Below are 18,836 nucleotides of genomic sequence, written 5' to 3' on the forward strand. Positions count from 1 at the left end.
CTCTCTCCTTCCAGGCCCGCTCACTCGGATTATCAGCTGAATTCGGGTCCTCGTGGTTGTAGGGCTGAGGGCTTCCGTTTCTTGGTAGTTGGGAGCCAAAGGCTGCCCTCGGCTCTTAGAGGCCGCCTGCAGTTTCTTCTCATGTGAAGACCCACCAGAGGACCCCTGATAATCTTATTTGGCTTCCTTCCGTACACTTCCCTCATACGCATCCAATCGCCTCTGACGCGCACTACTGGTTGGAAGCATGTCCTAAGTCCCACCGTGCTCAGGGAGAGAGGATCGCACGCCAGCACGAGCACCGGGGGGGGACGGGACGGTGGAGGAGGCCGCCTTCATTAAGAATCTGCCTGCCACGGCCTGGAAACGTTGTTTCCGGACCTGAGTAACATACTTTCTTGGGAAGTATACTTTCTGAACCGTAAACGCTGTTTATCTTAACTCCCTAACTTGTTACTGAAGTATTTTTTTTTTTTTTATTTTTTAAATTTTTTTTTTCAACGTTTATTTATTTTGGGGACAGAGAGAGACAGAGCATGAACGGGGGAGGGGCAGAGAGAGAGGGAGACACAGAATCGGAAACAGGCTCCAGGCTCCGAGCCGTCAGCCCAGAGCCCGACGCGGGGCTCGAACTCCCGGACCGCGAGATCGTGACCTGGCTGAAGTCGGACGCTTAACCGACCGCGCCACCCAGGCGCCCCTAAAGGAGATTCTTTAAGAGAAAAACCCCAAGCACCCGTTACTGAAGTATTAATAGTATCGATTACATTTTAAAAATGATGTTGTTCCCCCCCTTTACCTCTAGGTTCCCGTTCTCTCTTCTACGCAATTAAAAATGCTGTGGACTTAGATTTTGCATTTGTGATCTTACACAAATTAGTACATTATAAATTATGTACGTAGCGATACGTGTTACTGTCGCATACAGAAAGCTTTGTTTCCTGTGCCTAACGCATGATTTTAAGCGATTTATGGATAATCTTAATTTCACGTAATTTTTCTTCATACCCCCTGATTTTAGCCATAACTGCCTCACATCCTGAAATGTGTCCTTTACACAGATACTATTCGTGGCTATGGCATGCATGGCGAGGAGCTCTTGAGAAGTATATTTGTCTGCTATGACACTATATTAGATCTGCCTCATTACTTTTTTTAAAGTTTAATTCTTCATTTTAGAGAGAGTAAGAGCACATGTGAGCTGGGGAGAGGGGCAAAGGGAGGGAGGGAGAGAGAGAGAGAGAATGAATCTAAAGCAGGCCCCACCCTCAGTACAGAGCCTGATGCGGGTCTTGATCCCATGACCCTGGGATCATGACCTGAGCCAAAAATCAGGAGTCAGACGCTCAACTGACTGAGCCACCCAGGCGCCCCTACATCATTGTTCTTAATTCACTCTTCCCGTAGCCTGTTTCTTAAGCTTCCACTTTCCAGGCTATGTATCTAGTTTTTAAGCGATTTATTCCTCTTGTCCTGTTCATCATTTCATTTATTTTTCTTTCTACCCTCTCATCTCTGTTAATGTCTTTCTTAGGGTACGACTGGCTTGCGTGCACCTTTCCCATAGGTCTTATCTTAGAGTGCATTCCTATCTGTGGATGATGCTCTGAAGTACTGAATCTTTATATTTAGGACATGACTGAGCGTAACTTAATTGATAGCAAGCAGACAGTCACCTTCTATCTGTCGTGTTAGCTTTCTGTTCCTGTGCTCCTCTTCCCGCCCATCTTGAAAGCATTACGGCACCTTCCGCTTTATCCCCTGCCTCTGAATGCGAAAGACTACATCTTTGCTCAGTGTGGAGGTTTCTCTCATTTTTAATTAATTCTTTAGAAGGCTAGCGAATACCATGTAGTCTATCCTGGCACCAAAACGATATTCTTCTTTCAGATAAGTGTTTTCAACCTACCTCTTATTTTCTTATATTACATTTATTTTTCACTTACAACTAAACAGCCCTGTACATTCCTGATGACCAGATTTAAAATAATGTTCTTCTGGAGCTTTGATAGTAACTTTGTATTTTTTTTTTCCTTTGGTTTCAATCTAAGCAATGCCCTCTGGTCCACAACCAGTTTTTTTTGTTAAAACCTTGACAGTCCTTTTCCTAAAACCGTATTGCTTCCTCTCAAAAAAAAAAAAACCAAAAAATATTCAAGCCTATAACATCCTGCCTTTTCCATGGAAATGAGGTACATCGGCATTTGGATTCCCAACGTATGAACCTCCGCTAGCTAACGGCCCCAAAACCCCTCCGCTAGACTTCTAAGCACAGTAGTTGTTTAAAGTTCATCGTTTACTCCCTGAAACTATTGAAAATGTATGCATTTCTTGGTCAGATATGATGTGCGGCCAGTGTCTTTTGAGAGTATCAGGAGGACACCTGTTTTTCCAATCAGATGTACAACAGTGTGGTCCACTGGGAACGGGTGGCTATTGAGCCCTTGAAACGTGGCTAGTCCACATTGAGATGTGGTGTAAGTGTAAAATACATACCTGATTTGCAAGACTTCGTGAACAAATATCAAATACCTCAGTAATGTTTACATTGAGTCCACGTTGCAGTCATAATATTTTAATATATTCGCTTAAATGTATTAGAATTAATTTAACCTGTTCATTTTACTTTTTCAATATGGTAACTGCAAACTTAAATTACATACGTGGCTCACATTGTATTTCTTCCGAACCTCGTTGGTCCGGAAAATCTTACGCATTTACTTGTCTTTAGCAACTACTATCTCTGAATTTTTTTGCTCCTGAAGGAAATTCGAGAGTAAATTCTGAAGTCTCTCTGAGCAAAAAAAAAAATCACTTAGTTTTCCTTGATGGTTCCACTGAGGACCTAAATATATAACATATCAAAGTTAGGAAGTGTATCGAAAACTTTGCCAGAGGGAGACGGTGGGTTAGAGCCTTACATACCTCACCTACCTTGGTATGTGTTGAATTTTTCCCCATCTTCAAAACCTGATTCAATTTGCACATCAATGTCAACTCTCCTCAGCAATTTTTTATAGCCAAAAAGCCAGTGTATAAAGAGGACAGTAGCAGTGTTCTGCAGTTTTGCAGTAACACGTAGTGACTTACTCTCATAGAAGCTCTGAATGACAGAATGAATCAACATACTCTACATCTCGTTTGTTTACAGCCTGGAAATTGACAGCAAGAGGGGGTGACCATTTGTAATTCACTTAACTAAACTGGAGGCAGGGACGTAGGCAACAGATAAAAACATTCTGCTTCCTGCACTTAATATCACCTGATACTTGGGTTTGGGGTAACTCTGTGGAAAAAATTTACATTAATAGTCTGTATGAAATGAAAAGTCAGAACCAAAGAACTTTTTTTGGAATTCCTAACGGTTTGTGCTGGTCATTTTTTCGCCCCTCAAGATCTTTTTACAAGAGCTTTATTGAGATATAATTCGCCTATCACACGATTCATCCTTTTAAAGTAGACGGTTTGTTGGTTTTCAGTATATTCGGTCACGCACCCATCGCCACAATCCAACATTAAAACATTTTCATCACCCCAAAGAATAACCCCACCACCCCAACCCTCAGCAACCCCTAATCTACTCTTCGTCTCTGTGGATTTGCTTATTCTGGACATTTCACATCAATGGAATCATACACTTTATGGTCTTTTGTGACCGTCTCCTTTCACTTAGCGTAGTAGTTTCAAGCTTAATGTTATAGTAGAACCTCATTCCTTCTTGTGTGAGCAAATAATATTCCATTGTATGGATATACTATATTTGTCCATTCATCAATCAGTGGAATTTGGATTATACTTTTTCAACACAGAAACAAATGATGAAGGTAATATTTACATTCGGTACTAACCTTCCCCTGCGTTCTCCTATCGAGGCTCATCGTAGTTTAAGCAGGTGTTAGTATAGTCACCATGATTTTCCAGGTGACGGAGCGGAGGCTCACTAAGCCTAATTTGCCTAAGATCGCACCGCAGTTAAGAGCTCGAACTTGGACCCAAAGCCTGTTCGTCCGGCTCCAAAGCACATGTTTTCTTCCTTGTTGCCACAGCCCCCTCTCCCTCCCCTGGCTGGCTCCGTCCCTTAGTGGTTTTGTTGAGTTATTACTTTGTAGTTTCTTGGCTAACTTTGCTATTGTTGCTTGATTTAATATACTGTTAGATACAGCAAATGGGCTTGAAAAATCCTGTTAATGTGGCCTCTCCTGATAACTCAGTGGATAAGGCGGGAATGTTTTCCGGGTGATAATATACCTCATAGTTTAGCAACGGTACATAGAACAACAGATTGTAGAGGCCCAAGGGTGTACTGGGGGGCTCACTTCTTTTCCCGAGCTCATGAAAAATGTCGGTAATGACCTGTATGAAACCATGTTTGCATTAATAGACCTAGTTTATGATATTTGTAAAAGCCCCAACGCCGAAACTTTTAAATTGTATCCATCTTGTCATACATAGAGAAATGCTTAATAAAATCTTTTTATAGTGAAAATATAAATTCTCTCTCGGATTCCTTTTCTTTCGTAGGGTTCTGTAGCCATAGCTGGTGCTGTTATTCGCTGGCTAAGGGATAATCTTGGAATTATAAAGAGCTCAGAGGAAATCGGTGAGTATGTTCCAACAAAGGATTAGGATCTAAATAATGGAAATTTTTACCTTTGCTTTGTGTGAATACTTGTGATTTGAGCCATATGTGACATTAAATGAAATGAATTCCTATTATGAGTTTGATTTATACACAAAAGACTATTTTGTGAAGATTTATAAAACAACAAATTGACATAAATAGTGATGGTTATTCATAAACTGGCAAGGTAGGGCATAAAAACTACCCAAGTGTAAAATCCAACAGCAAAGATTGCCAGAATCTGCAGGTAAAGTGGTCCATTTAAATTTATCTGATGAGAAGGAGCTTTACCTCTGCGATTAGACTGAGCGTTAAAACCCCAGTGCCTATCATTTAAGTAGTCATATGGCAATTTCCCATCTACGGATAATTATGTGATCTCATTACCCTCTCTTTCATCTACTTGTTTACTTCAGCCCGAAGGGGGGGACAATCAGAAACACATTGTGGACTGGGGAGGCCCTGGAGGCCGCTTTTTTATCTCCTAGTCAACAACCTTAAAAAGAGTGGAAATGAGTTACGATACCTTAATGAAAGCAATCCAGCTCCTTTACTTCTCGGTGCGGGCAAATTGGTTCTCGCCCCTCCTCGCTTAGTGCCAGAATTAGGAACATTGTGCCGCACTGGTGAATAAGAAATCAAAAGCCGTAGCCTAATTTTTTATACAGCTGTGTTCATTGACTAAAATAATAGAATATATGAGAGTAATTTTTGTTTTTCTCCCCCCTTTTTTTTTTAATGTTAGAAAAACTTGCTAAAGAAGTAGGTACTTCTTACGGCTGCTATTTCGTCCCTGCGTTTTCAGGGCTGTATGCGCCTTACTGGGAGCCCAGTGCCAGAGGGTAAGAACTGCACGCGAGGTATGCTTTTGTGGGTCTTGATTTATTTACTAACGTCACTAATGACTTAGTTCCTAGTTTCCTATCTATTTTCAAATGATTTTAAAGTGTCGAGGAAACCTCTTCTGTTTGGAGAGCGTAACTTCAGAACCTTTAAATTCCGAGAGGTTACAAATCATCTGACAATAAGGCCCTGCCTGCCACGTCCATGTTCATGTCAGTGTTGTGATCATTTATCTTCAAGGCATCTGCAAGCTACGCACAAGGGACATCGTCCAAATGAATTCTGATTTGGTGTTATGTTATTGTCATCTGTTCATCTGGATCCTGGACTTTTTCCTATGTGGATACAGGATTGCGGACTATATGACTTTTCCAAGCCGCTTCGTGTTTATGTCCGTTTTTTTTTTTTATGTGCTTTTTTTCCCCCCTGAACATCTGTATCTACCGAGGTCAACCTTTCCATACTCAGGACATTTCAGATTGGTGACTCGTTTACTCCACTCTAATCTTACAAGTCTTTTTTTTTAATCTTACAACTCTTTGTGTGTGTTTTTAGGATCATCTGTGGACTCACTCAGTTCACCAATAAATGCCATATTGCTTTTGCTGCATTAGAAGCTGTTTGTTTCCAAACCCGGGAGGTAATAATATGGGCTTTTTTCTTGTGCTTAATGTGCTTTTGTCACTCTTAAACAAATTATATATATTAATGCTGAACGTTTATTAAATAACGTAAATGTATTAAATTATCAGAGGTGCCTGGGTGGCTCATTCGGTTAAGCATCTGACTCTTGATTTCTGCCCAGGTCGTGATCTCACTGTTTGGTGAGTTTGAGCCCCACGTCGGTCTCTGCACTGACCCTGAAGAGTCTGCTTGAGATTCTCTCTCTCTCTCTGCTCCTCCCCTGCTCGCAAATTTTTTCCTCTTTTTCTTAGCTGTCATTACCTTTTTTAAAATGTTTATTATTTTTGAGAGAGAGAGAGTGCGTGTAAGCAGGGGAGGGGCAGAGAGAAAGAGAGATAGACCATCCAAAGCAGGCTCTCCAATGACAGCAGACACCCTGATGCAGTGCTTGAACGACTGAGCCACCTAGGTGCCCTGCTGCCATAACCTTTGGAATTCCTATTATCCGCCAGGTGCTGGGTGTTTGACCCTTGCGGGGGGTGGGGGGCGGATGCTGAGTGGTACATGTTAGGCAAAGGAAATGAATAGGTCAAACATAGGCATCGAGGCAGGAAACCAGGGTGCAAAATTGAGGTGTTTGGCATGGCTGGCTCTAAGGGTGAGGGCAGAGGTGTAGTGAGGGAAAAGATCGGTGTGTCTAGATCAAGGAAGGCTTGGAAGACCAAAATAAGAAATCTACATTTTCTTTATATATATGATTTATTGTCAAGTTGGCTAACATACAGCGTATATACCGTGTGCTCTTGGTTTGGGGGTAGATTCCCCTGGTTCATCGCTTACACACAACACCCGGTGCTCATGCCAGCAAGTACCCTCCTCAATGCCCATCACCCATTTCCCCCTCCCCCCCACCCCTCCATCGTCCCTCAGTTTGTTCTCTGTTTTTAAGAGTCTCTTACGGTTTGTCTCCCTCCGTCTCTGAAACTATTTTTTTCCCCTTCCCTTCCCCCATGGTCTTCTGTTTTGTTTCTCAAGTTCCGCATACGAGTGGAAACATACGATATCTGTCTTTCTCTGACAGGAAATCTAAATTTTATTCTGTAGACTTTGGGAAGCTCTTGATCAGAAGACTGCCATTTTCAGAGATGTTACTACGAAGTAGCAGTTTAATTATGCTCATTATGTTCCTTGCGTTGGTTTCTTTAAGATTTTGGATGCCATGAACCGCGACTGTGGAATACCACTCAGCCACCTGCAGGTAGACGGAGGGATGACCAACAACAAAATCCTTATGCAGCTACAAGCAGACATTCTGTACATCCCAGTAGGTCAGTAAGCGTTGGGTCCTTTACATGCCAAAAGTAGTATTTCTTTTGCAAGAACGGGTTTTTTAGGCGTAGGGAGCTGCGAAGATGCTGATGAAAGCTGTTGCTGTTGCCCTCTTCCCTCAGTGAAGCCCTCGATGCCCGAAACAACCGCCCTGGGAGCTGCCATGGCAGCGGGGGCTGCGGAAGGAGTTGGTGTTTGGAGCCTCGAGCCCGAGGATTTGTCAGCGGTTACGATGGAGCGGTTTGAACCCCAGATCAATGCTGAGGGTATGTGTAAAAGATGGAGATTTAGGGGTCTTGATCTTGCAGTCGTGAGTTCGAGCTCCCACGCTGGGTGTAGAGATTACTTAAAAATCAAGTGTTTTTAAAAATGAAAATGTAATGGTATCCTGTGGAGGGGACCTTAGTGAGAGAGAGTTTGCCTTTGTGTTTGTTGTGGGTTAAGACACTAAGTAAAATAGCAAATACCACTGTGTTAGATTGGCTACGCTGGGTATGGCTGAGAGAAAAGGCTCCTTATGGTTTTAAAATCTTGATTTATCTATTTTGACATGGGGGGGGGGACACAAGGGGGGAGAGAGAATCCCAAGCAGGTTCCATGCTCAGTGCAGGACCCGTCACAGGGATCAATCTCACAAACCGAGATCATGACCTGAGCCCAAATCAAGAGTCGGACGTTCAACCGACTGAGCCACCCCAGCACCCCAGAAGTTCCTTATATTAAAAAAACCTTCCAGAATCCCTTCTTTTGCCATTCACTTCTATTTGCAATATATTCATGCAGAAGGATAACACAGCCAAACTATCAGTTCTAACTTGTTAACAGCCTTTTTTAAAAGTAAGAAGGGAGATAACTGACCATCTTTTGGTGCCAGGGGCCTAGTTTTAGGACATGATTAGCTAGGCTAAGGGCCATTCTGGTAACTCTTAAGCACAGCAGGCCTAGCCCGACAAAAGTAGCAACAATGTAAATAAGTGAGCCTTAAATACCTAAATACCTGACTCACTCTTATAACAAACCAAGCTCTGACCGACAGCTTTATTAAAATATAGTGGTGCATCTCTCAGGTTGAAATAAACGTGAGTATAAAGGTAAGGTTTTATATATATTGTGGCAGGATCCCCTTCCCTAAGGAAAGAAAGAAAACAAAAAAGCCTCAAAGCAACCTGGTTATATGCGTACGTGACAACATCCCTCGCGACCTTGTAACACGAAACCATTTCATCCGACTGCATGTTTGTGTGTTACCATATATGGGAGACAAAGAAGTGAATATATAAAAAACTACGCCACGTGGCGTTCGGGGCTCAGTTCTTCGTGTACGAACCCAACTGAGCGGTGCCGGCACGAGTCAAGTTGCTTCCTGGGAAGAAAAGCCTCGGTGTCACGACTCTCTGCGCGAGAATCCTGCTGCACTATTGAATTTGGTTTTATAACTTTTTGTAAAAACTTAGTGTAATAGAGCGTCCAAGTGGCTTTTACACTACTGGGAAATAAGCTTCCAAATGTACCTGTGTTTAATTTTCTGGAAGCCTAAGCCAGCGCTGCTGAATTTTATTCCTTTCCACAGATGAGAAAATGGATTGTAACACTAGTAATTTTATAGTCAGACGGTATACCGTATAACTCCGTGTAGAAATGTGTTTCGAAATCTGATGTTCTATATGTAGGTAATTTTTAACTTTTCCCATTGCGTGAAATGTGGAGTTCAAAACATTTTTCTACTTCTGAACAAAATCATTTTTTGAGTAAACAATCGTCAGAGTGAGTATAAGGCCTCGAGATGCTAATCCCACTGTTTAGCAAGGAAGTTTTGACCAGAGAGTCTCTTGTTTTCTGAGGAGAGCCTTCTTTGCTATTTTTTTTGGCCTTGGCCCAGAGGGGGTCAGTTAGGTCAGCTGTCCTTCCCTTCGCCAGCCCTACTCCTCTCCCCACAGCAAACAACGCACGTGCGCACGCGCACACACACACGTGCGTGATGGGCATCTACGTATAAACAGTTCATTCTCCGGGAAACTTTTTTTTAGAGCTGAGTACAGGCCAGAAATTGCGCTGAACAAGAGCAAGTCTTCGCCCTTCAGGAGACTCCTGGATCTTGGGAGAGGCAGACAAAGCCATGACAGTTGACTGTGGTCAGCTGACGGCCTGAAGTGTGAACTGCTGTGGGAAGACAGAGGAGGGGCATAGTGGGGCCCTGGAAAGCTTTCTACAGCAAGTGATATTTGAGCAGCGTCGCCCAGGTGTCACAGGCTTCAGGTGCTACAGAAAGGCTGGGAGGCCTGACAGGGACGCACCGTTGGCCATTTTTGTTTAGTTCTCTTATCGTGGATTTCCTTCTTACAGAAATCCTGCCTCACAGGAATGTAATTTGAATCTTGTGAGAAATCCATACTTGTTCAGTCCTTCGGCTAGACCAAAAGTAATTCTCCTTCTAGTCTTAACATATTCCAGTATACCCTGTATCCCACATCCCCCCCCCCCACCGTACCCCCTGAAAAAAGATAAAAGACGTCAAATGGGATTTCCCTTTCTAATTCGTCACTACTTGTTTGTGAGTGGCCTGGTCCTCCCAGGTAGCCTGTGTCCCAGCCTCCCTCCACCTGCACACCATGCTGAATTTGAATTGCCCCTTCACCTTCCAAGCGTGCGTCTCTCCCAGTCCCTGGCGGTCGCCAGCACCCGTACTCTCCTGAGTCTGAGTTCTGGTAAAGCCCCCCATGCGAGGGGCTTTACTTTAATACGTGTCACAATTTGTTCAAAATGCTGAGTGAACGTGAGTATGGTGTGTAGAATATCTCAGGAAACTACTTTCAGACTTACGTGTTTCCCACCTTCTATTTCTAGAAAGTGAAATTCGGTACTCTACGTGGAAGAAAGCTGTGATGAAGTCAGTGGGTTGGGTCACAACTCAGTCTTCAGAAAGTGGTAAAAATGTTTTTATTATTCTTGCCGCTTTGTCTTAGTGCGTTAAATAACTTATTTAAGTGTCTAACCGTTTACACTTTGCAAGGCTGCTATGAAGAAAATCAGTGGCTTCTGTGCAGAGTTTCTAACATTTTCAGAACACTTTAGAGATGTAGCTTATCAGGTTGATATATACATACTTAATTGTGTCCTGCCTGTTTTTTCCTTATTAAGTTTATTCCTGGGACTTCAGTGGATAACTTAGTTTTCTAAAAGTAAAATGATTTCTTTCTCCTCAATGAAAAAGAAAATCAACTAGATTCTTCTTTTTATTTCCTTTTTTTAATTAGTGTCTTCTTTTATCTTTTTGGGGGGCTGTCTTCATGACCTGAACCAACCAAAACTTACGTTAATTGCTCAATCTATGTCACTATTTCCTAGGCTGATTCCAAGTTCTTAGCGAATGTACATTGGGCTAGAGAGGAGGAAATGTACCAAACTGTAAATTAGAAGTGTCATAACAGATTGGGAAATGCTTTTGGCAGAAAATACAGGACCATTTTTTTCATTCCCTTAAGCAGGCAGGTATTGGGCTTAAGTAAACCATTTAGTTGTAAACAGACTTAAGCTGCTGTTACTATGCGCTTGATCATTTAACAGGCTTGAACACATCTTTAACGTGCTATAATATTTTAATTCTTTGCTAAATGCAAGATTTAGAACTTCATGAATAGAATGATGTCCAGTAATATATTGAAGCACATACTTTAAGAGAGAAGAGTTTATAAATGAAATATTACCTGCCTTCTAACCCAAAAAGTGAGCGTAGATCCACTTTCAATGTATCTGGCTTTTAGGAAATGCTTCCTGAAACCATGTGTTGCCACAGACCACTGATCTGTATTTTCAGTCCTGGGTGTTCCTACCTGAAGCTTTTTTTTTTTCTCCTAAATAAGCTTAATATCCTTTTTCTTTAAGTCTTTTGTTCTTAGACACACTTCGTTTTATAAGGTGGTGGCAAAGCTTTTGCAATTTTGAGACCCTTTGTAATTAAACCTCTCAATCATAAGTATTTTCCTAGCACAGTGCTAGTTGCTGGGCAAGATATACATGCACCCTGATTTCTTTTATTTTCTAGTTGTCCTTAATCAATGGCTAATGAGAAGTTGAGTCATATGATTTCTCTGACTCGTATTTTATTTTATTTCATTTTTTAATGTTTATTTATTTTTGAGAGAGAGAGAGAGACAGAGACAGAGTGTGAGCAGGGGAGGGGCAGAGAGAGAGGAAGACACAGAATCCGAAGCAGGCTCCAGGCTCCGAGCTGTCAGCACAGAGTTCGACACGGGGCTCACACCCATAAACTGCGAGATCATGACCTGAGCTGAAGTCAGACACTTAATTGACTGAGCCACCCAGGTGCCCCTGGATTTTTTTTTTAAATAGCACAATCATCCCTGTGTCCCTCCCTGCACCACAGTGCGGCACACACACACACACACACACACACACACACATACACACACACACACACACACATACTCACTTCTTAGTAGCAGTTGAAGATAAAATTTTAATTGCAAAATTACCACAAGACCAGTTGATCCTTTCACTTTGTTTGCATACCTTACTGTCAATAAACTTCAAATGAAAGAAAAAGTTGATGAAAGAAAATTACATGATTTCTTTAGTTCTGCTGTCAGCATTGATGATAAAAGTAATTTGATTTTTTTGAGAGTTGTAGATTTTTTACATTGTTTTTTTTTGTTACAATTAGACCGCAGTGCGTTTAAGCCGGTTTGTAAATGTTGTGAAGTCGATTTATGAAAATCACTCTAATGTATATAATATGTTGAGTCTCTAAGCGGTACATTAAATCAGAATAATAATATTCAGCCAATGACATGCTAATTGTATTTCTTTAAGCAGTGTAAGCCATATAACCATATATCAATAAGCTGTTATTCTGGAAAAAATAGTATGTTCTCTTAATTTCTGATGCAGTTTGCCACTTTCGAAGAAGTCATATTTCTTATTTCTAACTATATTTGAATATACCGTAAACAATTTTTAAAAGACATTTGTGTGTCTTTAAAATGTAGAAGTGATTGGAGATTTGATACTTTTTGGAGAGAGCTTATCATAAATGATGAGCTTGGCTTTGCACTCCGCATTTGCACTCCAGACACGCCAAAACAACATTTTGGAAACAGTTCACATTGGTTTAAATGTGTTTAAATGCACACAGCTATTAAATAACCAGCGTGTGTGTGGAGATACCGGTCAGTCACCAAAAAGGATATATTTCCATTAAATCCATGCCACCTAAATTAGTACGGACTTGTGAATGCAGGCCCTGCTCACGATCTTCTTCGCAAACTAGAACTCACTGTAGCCATGTCAGGAAAGCAGTTCTCAGAACTTGGCGTAACTAAAAAAACAACAAACAAACAAACAAGAAAAACCACCTAGCATAACTGATGGCTTGCTCTAAAAGAACTAGAATATATGTTCCCTTTCCTAACATCAGGTTAAAATGTGGCCTCCACAAATGTGGAAACAAAAAGAAACCTTGTTTTTATCTGGAAAATAACATAAGCAATGGTCAAATGAAGAAAAATGGTTTATATCCCTCTTTAATCTGCCTTCTAAGGAGAGAGAAATACAAGGCAAGGGGAAAAAATCCTCTCCCAAAAAGGCAAGGAAATGACAATCCAGTGGTTGTATATCCTTAACATTTGGAGGTTAATTTTGAATAGGCTTCTTTTATAAAGAGCATTAAATATTACAGAAACATAAGTTTTAAATTCAAGAAAAGCATATGTGTATAAAGAATATTCTTTAGGGGCGCCTGGGTGGCGCAGTCGGTTAAGCGTCCGACTTCAGCCAGGTCACGATCTCGCGGTCCGGGAGTTCGAGCCCCGCGTCAGGCTCTGGGCTGATGGCTCAGAGCCTGGAGCCTGTTTCCGATTCTGTGTCTCCCTCTCTCTCTGCCCCTCCCCCGTTCATGCTCTGTCTCTCTCTGTCCCAAAAATAAATAAACGTTGAAAAAAAAATTAAAAAAAAAAAAGAATATTCTTTAACGGAAGGGATTTTGACAGAATTCAGGTTAGGAAATATCAAAACAACCATATTCTCAGGCAATTTTTTTTATTATTTTTTTAAGTTTCTTTATTTGAGAGAGCATGCATGAATGTAAGGGAAGGGCAGAGGGAGGGAGAGAGAGAGACAGAGACAGAGACAGAGACGGAGGGAGGGAGAATCCCAAGCAGTCTGTGTGCTGTCAGTGCAAAGCCAGACACAGCTGGATCCCATGAACCAGGAGACCATGACCTGATCCAAAATCAAGAGTCAGATCCTTAACCTACTGAGCCACCCAGGCATCCACAGGGAGTTTTTTTAATTTATTTATTTTTTATATATTTTTTTTAATTTTTTAATTTTATTCATTTATTTATTTTGGGAGACACAGAAACAGCGTGAGTAGGGGAGGGGCAGAAAGAGGGAGGGAGGGGCGCCTGGGTGGCTCAGCCGGGTTAAGCGTCCGACTTCGGCTCAGGTCACGATCTCACGGTTCCTGTGTTCGAGCCCCGCGTCGGGCTCTGTGCTGACAACTCAGAGCCTGGAGCCTGCTTCGGATTCTGTGTCTCATTCTCTCTCTGCCCCTTCCCCACTCGTGTTCTATCTCCGTCTCTCAAAAATAAATAAACGTCAAAAAAAATTTTTTTAATCAAAAAAAAAAAAAACAAAAGAGTGGGAGGGAGAGAGAGAATCCCAAGCAGGCTCCGCACCATCAGCACACAGCCCGGTGTGGGGCTCCAACTCACGAAACTGTAAGATCATGACTCGAACCAAAACCCAGAGCTGGACGCTTAACCGACTGAGCCCCCCAGGCGCCCCGGCAGTTTTTTTTTTTTAAATGTAAAATCACAGGGCACCCAGCTGGTTCAGCCGGTGGAGCTTGTGACTCTTGATCTTGGGATCATGAGTTTGTGCCCCATGTTGGGTGTAGAGTTTTTACTATGAATAAACAGAGAGATTGAGCCCCGTGTTGGGTGTAGAGTTTATTATAAAAAGCTAGATCGATACATTGATTGATTGGCTCATACAATTTAGTGTATAATTACAGTACTATTGTCGGGTATATGTCCTTACAGAGAGTTCCATGTATAAAAGAAAACAAAACCACTAAGTCCTACTCCTGAAATCATTACTACACCGTATGTTACCTAACTTGGATTTAAATGAAAAATACATTAAATTAAGAGAAAAAAGAAAACAAAACGAATATTTTAGCATAAAGTAGGGTTCGAAGTTCATTTTCAGCAGAGCACTGTGACTCTTTTCTGATAGCTAAAGGATCTGTAATTTGAACCTTGGGGGAATTGGATTGCGCATTTAGTATCTCCGGGGGGAAGAGTCCAGAAAGCCAAAATCAACAGCCTCCCAAAAAGCTCTCTCTCCATCACCTCTCTTTTGCTTTGCCAGTAGAAGGCTTATGCGGGTCTATATGTATTATGTTCTTGGTTATTGCGGCATGCTATCTGTATTGTTTGTTAACTATCATAAGCCTTCGATATTGATCATATTTTTGATTTAAAGTAATAACTCTTGGCTAGCTTTTACGAATATACTATTTTTACAACTTATTTTGTTTTGCTGTCATGTGATTCTTAACACAAATATTGTAATTATGTGTCTCTCTTTTGGTTTGCTTGACTGGAATCCCCTTCTACTTGGATGACCACAGGTGACCCTAGTATCTTCTGTAGTCTACCCTTGGGCTTTTTTATAGTGAGTAGCATGGTAATGTTAATCGGAGCAAGGTACATCTCAGGTCAGTTACTCTTTAAATTAGACAATTTTATGAGTTAGCGCTAATGTATTTGTGTGTAACTCAGCAGAAAATGTTCAGTGTTTTTCATTCTCCCTATGCTGAAATGGAAGGACTTTGCAGAGTGACAGATGACCGTTTAAGTATACTTCTGACGTTGCATGACATTGGCTTTCAAACGTCCAGAAGTTGGTCACGCTTCGAAAAGTTTGCTCTGCGAGTCTTAATATTTCAGTTCTGGTAAGAGTTTCATCCAGAGTATGTCTGAGCAGAGTCTCCGGAAAACTCTAGAACTGGGGAAACCTGATAGTGACTTTTATTTTAGTTGCAAGACTGTGTTTTGTGAACTGCAGTTTTAAAAATTATTGCTAAAAGAAATTGGAGTTGAAATTAAAGCCGAATTATTTTTTGCACATTAACTTCTGAATATTCTTAGAAATGTACAATTGCTCAGCATGTTGTAAAATACATTGCATAACCTGTGTTAAGTTGAATTTAATACTCCTTTTTGGAAGGGCTTAGATGGCAATGACTTCTTCCATATGTTACCAAGAAAGTGAAATGTTTCTTGAAGTTTCATAATTAGGGAAAGACTTGAATGATTTCTCCGAATTAGATGGTGGCCCGGGTTTCACGTACAAAATGTAAAGTTAACTGATATGGAGGGAATGTCCAGATTGTAGAAATCTGACAAGCCTTAACTCCACTGGGCATCCTCAGTTTAGAGCTGTATATAAATATGGGATGAAAATTAACTGACATCAGCAGAACATGAGGTTACCTGTTAGTGATAAAAATACGGGTTACTTGCATGAGAACTTAAAACTAGATTACCTTTTTTCCATATTTTTCCTACTCAGGATAAATGTGTTCAAAGCTTTTGCTTTCATAAAAACAATGCCTCGTACTGGTATTAATTAGTGCTTCTTGTGAATGTTTGGTGGAAAACTCTACCTATTCCCTGGAACTATAATTTAGATTTATAAAGAAACTGAGGTGCTATTTTAGGAAAGGCTCTATTATTGTTTCATTATCCTCAGTTTTTCTGGATGGTTTGGAAAAGGGAGAAAAATATTGCAACCGAATGTTCTCACTGATTTTTTGTTTGTTTATTTGTTTCTCCTGTTTGCCTCTTGGTACCGTGACAGGACAAAAATGCCTGCTCTCGCTGAAAATGGAGACATATAGCCCATCTCTAAGTTAGGGAGTACGTTACTTGCGGAATTCTTAGGCTTCCAAAGAGATAAGGTTACCACCTTTAGGTTCTTTCTTGGTAACATATGCTGAGATTTGAGAACACTGGGGATTGTTTGCCTTGGTAAACAGTTAGCAATAGTGTTAATATTTGCTGATTTTGGAATTGGCCTAGTTTATATTTGTTACCTTTTAACTCTGAGGCAGTAGTTAGAAATCATGTGGAATTGGCAGCTCCAGAAATGATTAAATAGTCTTCATTGCCTTAATTCTTGAACTGCATGTATGTTGTTATTGATATATGTGGTTTTTGTCCCCCGTTTTAGGTATCCCATAAATAATACCAACTCATGGATTCCAAAGATGCGAGCTCTTTGCCTAATGAGAGAATCCAACAATTGTCTCTTAATGTGATGACACTATTCATAGACTCTGATTTTATTTATAAGCCACTTGCTGCATGACCCTCCAAGTAGACCTGTGGCTTGAAATAAAGAAAATGCAGCAGAAAGAATGCTATAGAAACATTTGGTGTGTTTTTTAACTTCAAGAGTTAAGATTGGACCAGCCACCTTTGGGGTGGATTGGGGATGGCCATCACGTCCTGCCCCATTCCCTCTGAGATCTGGGAAGAATTCAGACCCTTCATTGGAATCTTTCATCAAACATATTCAGACGCTGATGGTCTGGGAGTTGATTCTCTGCACTACACACACTTGATTCAGAGGTGATAACTAACCAGCTACAAATGAGTGGCTTTTTGTTTGTTTCTGTTTGACAGACCCTCAAAGGCCTCTTTTCTGCACATTAAGGAGACCACAGCATCTTCACTGAATGTTTAACTGGAAACCTCTGCTAAATTCTTGAAATGGAAACTTAGTGCTCTCATAGCTTAGATATTTTTCGGAAAGGTATTGGCCAAAACTGAAACTCTTCAGACATTTTACGTGGTCTTGCTAATTCACTGAATTGCTGTCTGGATCTTACAGGGAAGGACCCTTTTTTCTTTCTTTTTTCATCTCTCCTTTTTATATTTCTTACTTTATATGTATAACATACATGCCTGTCTATTTTATATACTGAGAGTAGCCCATTTATAAATTAAGAGTACATTTTACACGATCTCACTAATTACACTGAATTTCTGTCTGGATCTTATAGGGAAGAACACTTTTTTTTCTTTCCATCTCCTTTTTATATTTCTTACTTTGTATGTATAACATACATGCCTTTATATTTTATATACAGAGGGTAGCCCATTTATAAATTAAGAGCACATTGTATCCAGTACGGTATAATGGGACTGGTCTTAAGTGGACCACTATATGTATAAATATTTTGGGGAAAACACTGTGTACATTTTTGGGCGACAGTTACGCATATTTACCAGGAGAAACTTTTTCTTAAAGAGCCAGCATTTAAAGTTTAAGTATATGTTCTATGTCAATAAAAGAAAATGTACTTTATTATGACTTCACCCATATTTCTTCTACCTTACCTTTTTTATTTCATTGTTTTGGCTGGATATGTTCCTTAAAAAGGAAAAAAGAGAAAAGCTCTAGTCCATATAAAGTTACTTTCCTTTGACATAGTTTTAGACATATTTGGGATTCTTTTGAGGGGATATGAAAAAAGGCTAAACACGTAAGTAGAAAAAAACTTTAGGAATAAAGCCAAGGATCTCTTTCTATCCAAATATGTTATTCATTGCTGGTAAGCAATCATAATTTCTATTTGAGATCCCGGGGAGATATCTCCACTTCCTGTCCCATCACAACTGAAGTAAGGTTTGCAATTAGAAACGGCTGCCAACGAAACCAAGAACTTCTTAAAATATGTAGTGTCACATGCTATAAAAACCAACATAATCTAGCCTCTTGATGTCAATTTTTTAAATCGTGAAAGTAATTTCTGCTTACCACCAGTAAGAAAATGGCTGCCTCCCAATTATTTCCCTCACCCAGTGCCGAAAGTGGGCAAATATGTATATGTTAGCATAGCAGGTGTTGTTTGGAATGAATGGTCGCTTGCATTTGCGGTCCTGATTGTGCCGTTGCTACATTAGGGAGTCCACTTGGATTCCATTAATGCAGCCGCCGCTCTCGTGACAAAGTGTTCTGGAAAGGTACTGTGAAATCATTCCTGGGTGGTGAGGGCACTTTTACACATAATTCTGTTTCTACAAAAGTAGGTTAATTGTACATAATTGTTAAATCGCTGTTCAAATAATTTTAAGATGACGTTAATTTTCTAGAAATGGCAATATTTATAAATGTTTGAAGGTGTGCACATTGATATTGAATGATAAATTGACTTAAAATAAATTGACCCCTCATTCTTACTTGCATCTCTCATTTATAGACTAGAACTTAGCTCAGAGTTAAATCGAGAAAGATGTCTCAGGAAACCCGCAACTCCACTCTTAGCCCTTGAAAAGGCACACTCTGAAGAATGAACCAAGGGCCTACAAAGTAGTTTCTGGAATGA

General features: G+C 40.6%; 1 protein-coding gene across 3 annotated transcripts in view; it reads left to right on the forward strand.

Annotated features, from left to right (window-relative positions):
- Positions 1-17,450, forward strand: part of GK (glycerol kinase) — a 77,581-nt gene extending 60,131 nt beyond the window's left edge. For 2 of the 3 annotated variants that reach the window (XM_047843469.1, XM_047843466.1), the window contains 8 exons: positions 4,522-4,600; positions 5,367-5,463; positions 6,020-6,104; positions 7,296-7,416; positions 7,540-7,683; positions 10,262-10,342; positions 15,072-15,158; positions 16,676-17,450. In XM_047843469.1, coding sequence (XP_047699425.1) covers positions 4,522-4,600; positions 5,367-5,463; positions 6,020-6,104; positions 7,296-7,416; positions 7,540-7,683; positions 10,262-10,342; positions 15,072-15,158; positions 16,676-16,686 — 705 coding nt within the window. In that variant the 3' untranslated portion in view covers positions 16,687-17,450. The remainder of the gene's footprint in view (positions 1-4,521; positions 4,601-5,366; positions 5,464-6,019; positions 6,105-7,295; positions 7,417-7,539; positions 7,684-10,261; positions 10,343-15,071; positions 15,159-16,675) is intronic. The other variant, XM_047843468.1, reaches the window with a different exon arrangement.
- Positions 17,451-18,836: the final 1,386 nt, after the last annotated feature.

This window comes from Prionailurus viverrinus, chromosome X, assembly GCF_022837055.1.
Source record: "Prionailurus viverrinus isolate Anna chromosome X, UM_Priviv_1.0, whole genome shotgun sequence".
Classification (NCBI taxonomy): Eukaryota; Metazoa; Chordata; class Mammalia; order Carnivora; family Felidae; genus Prionailurus; species Prionailurus viverrinus.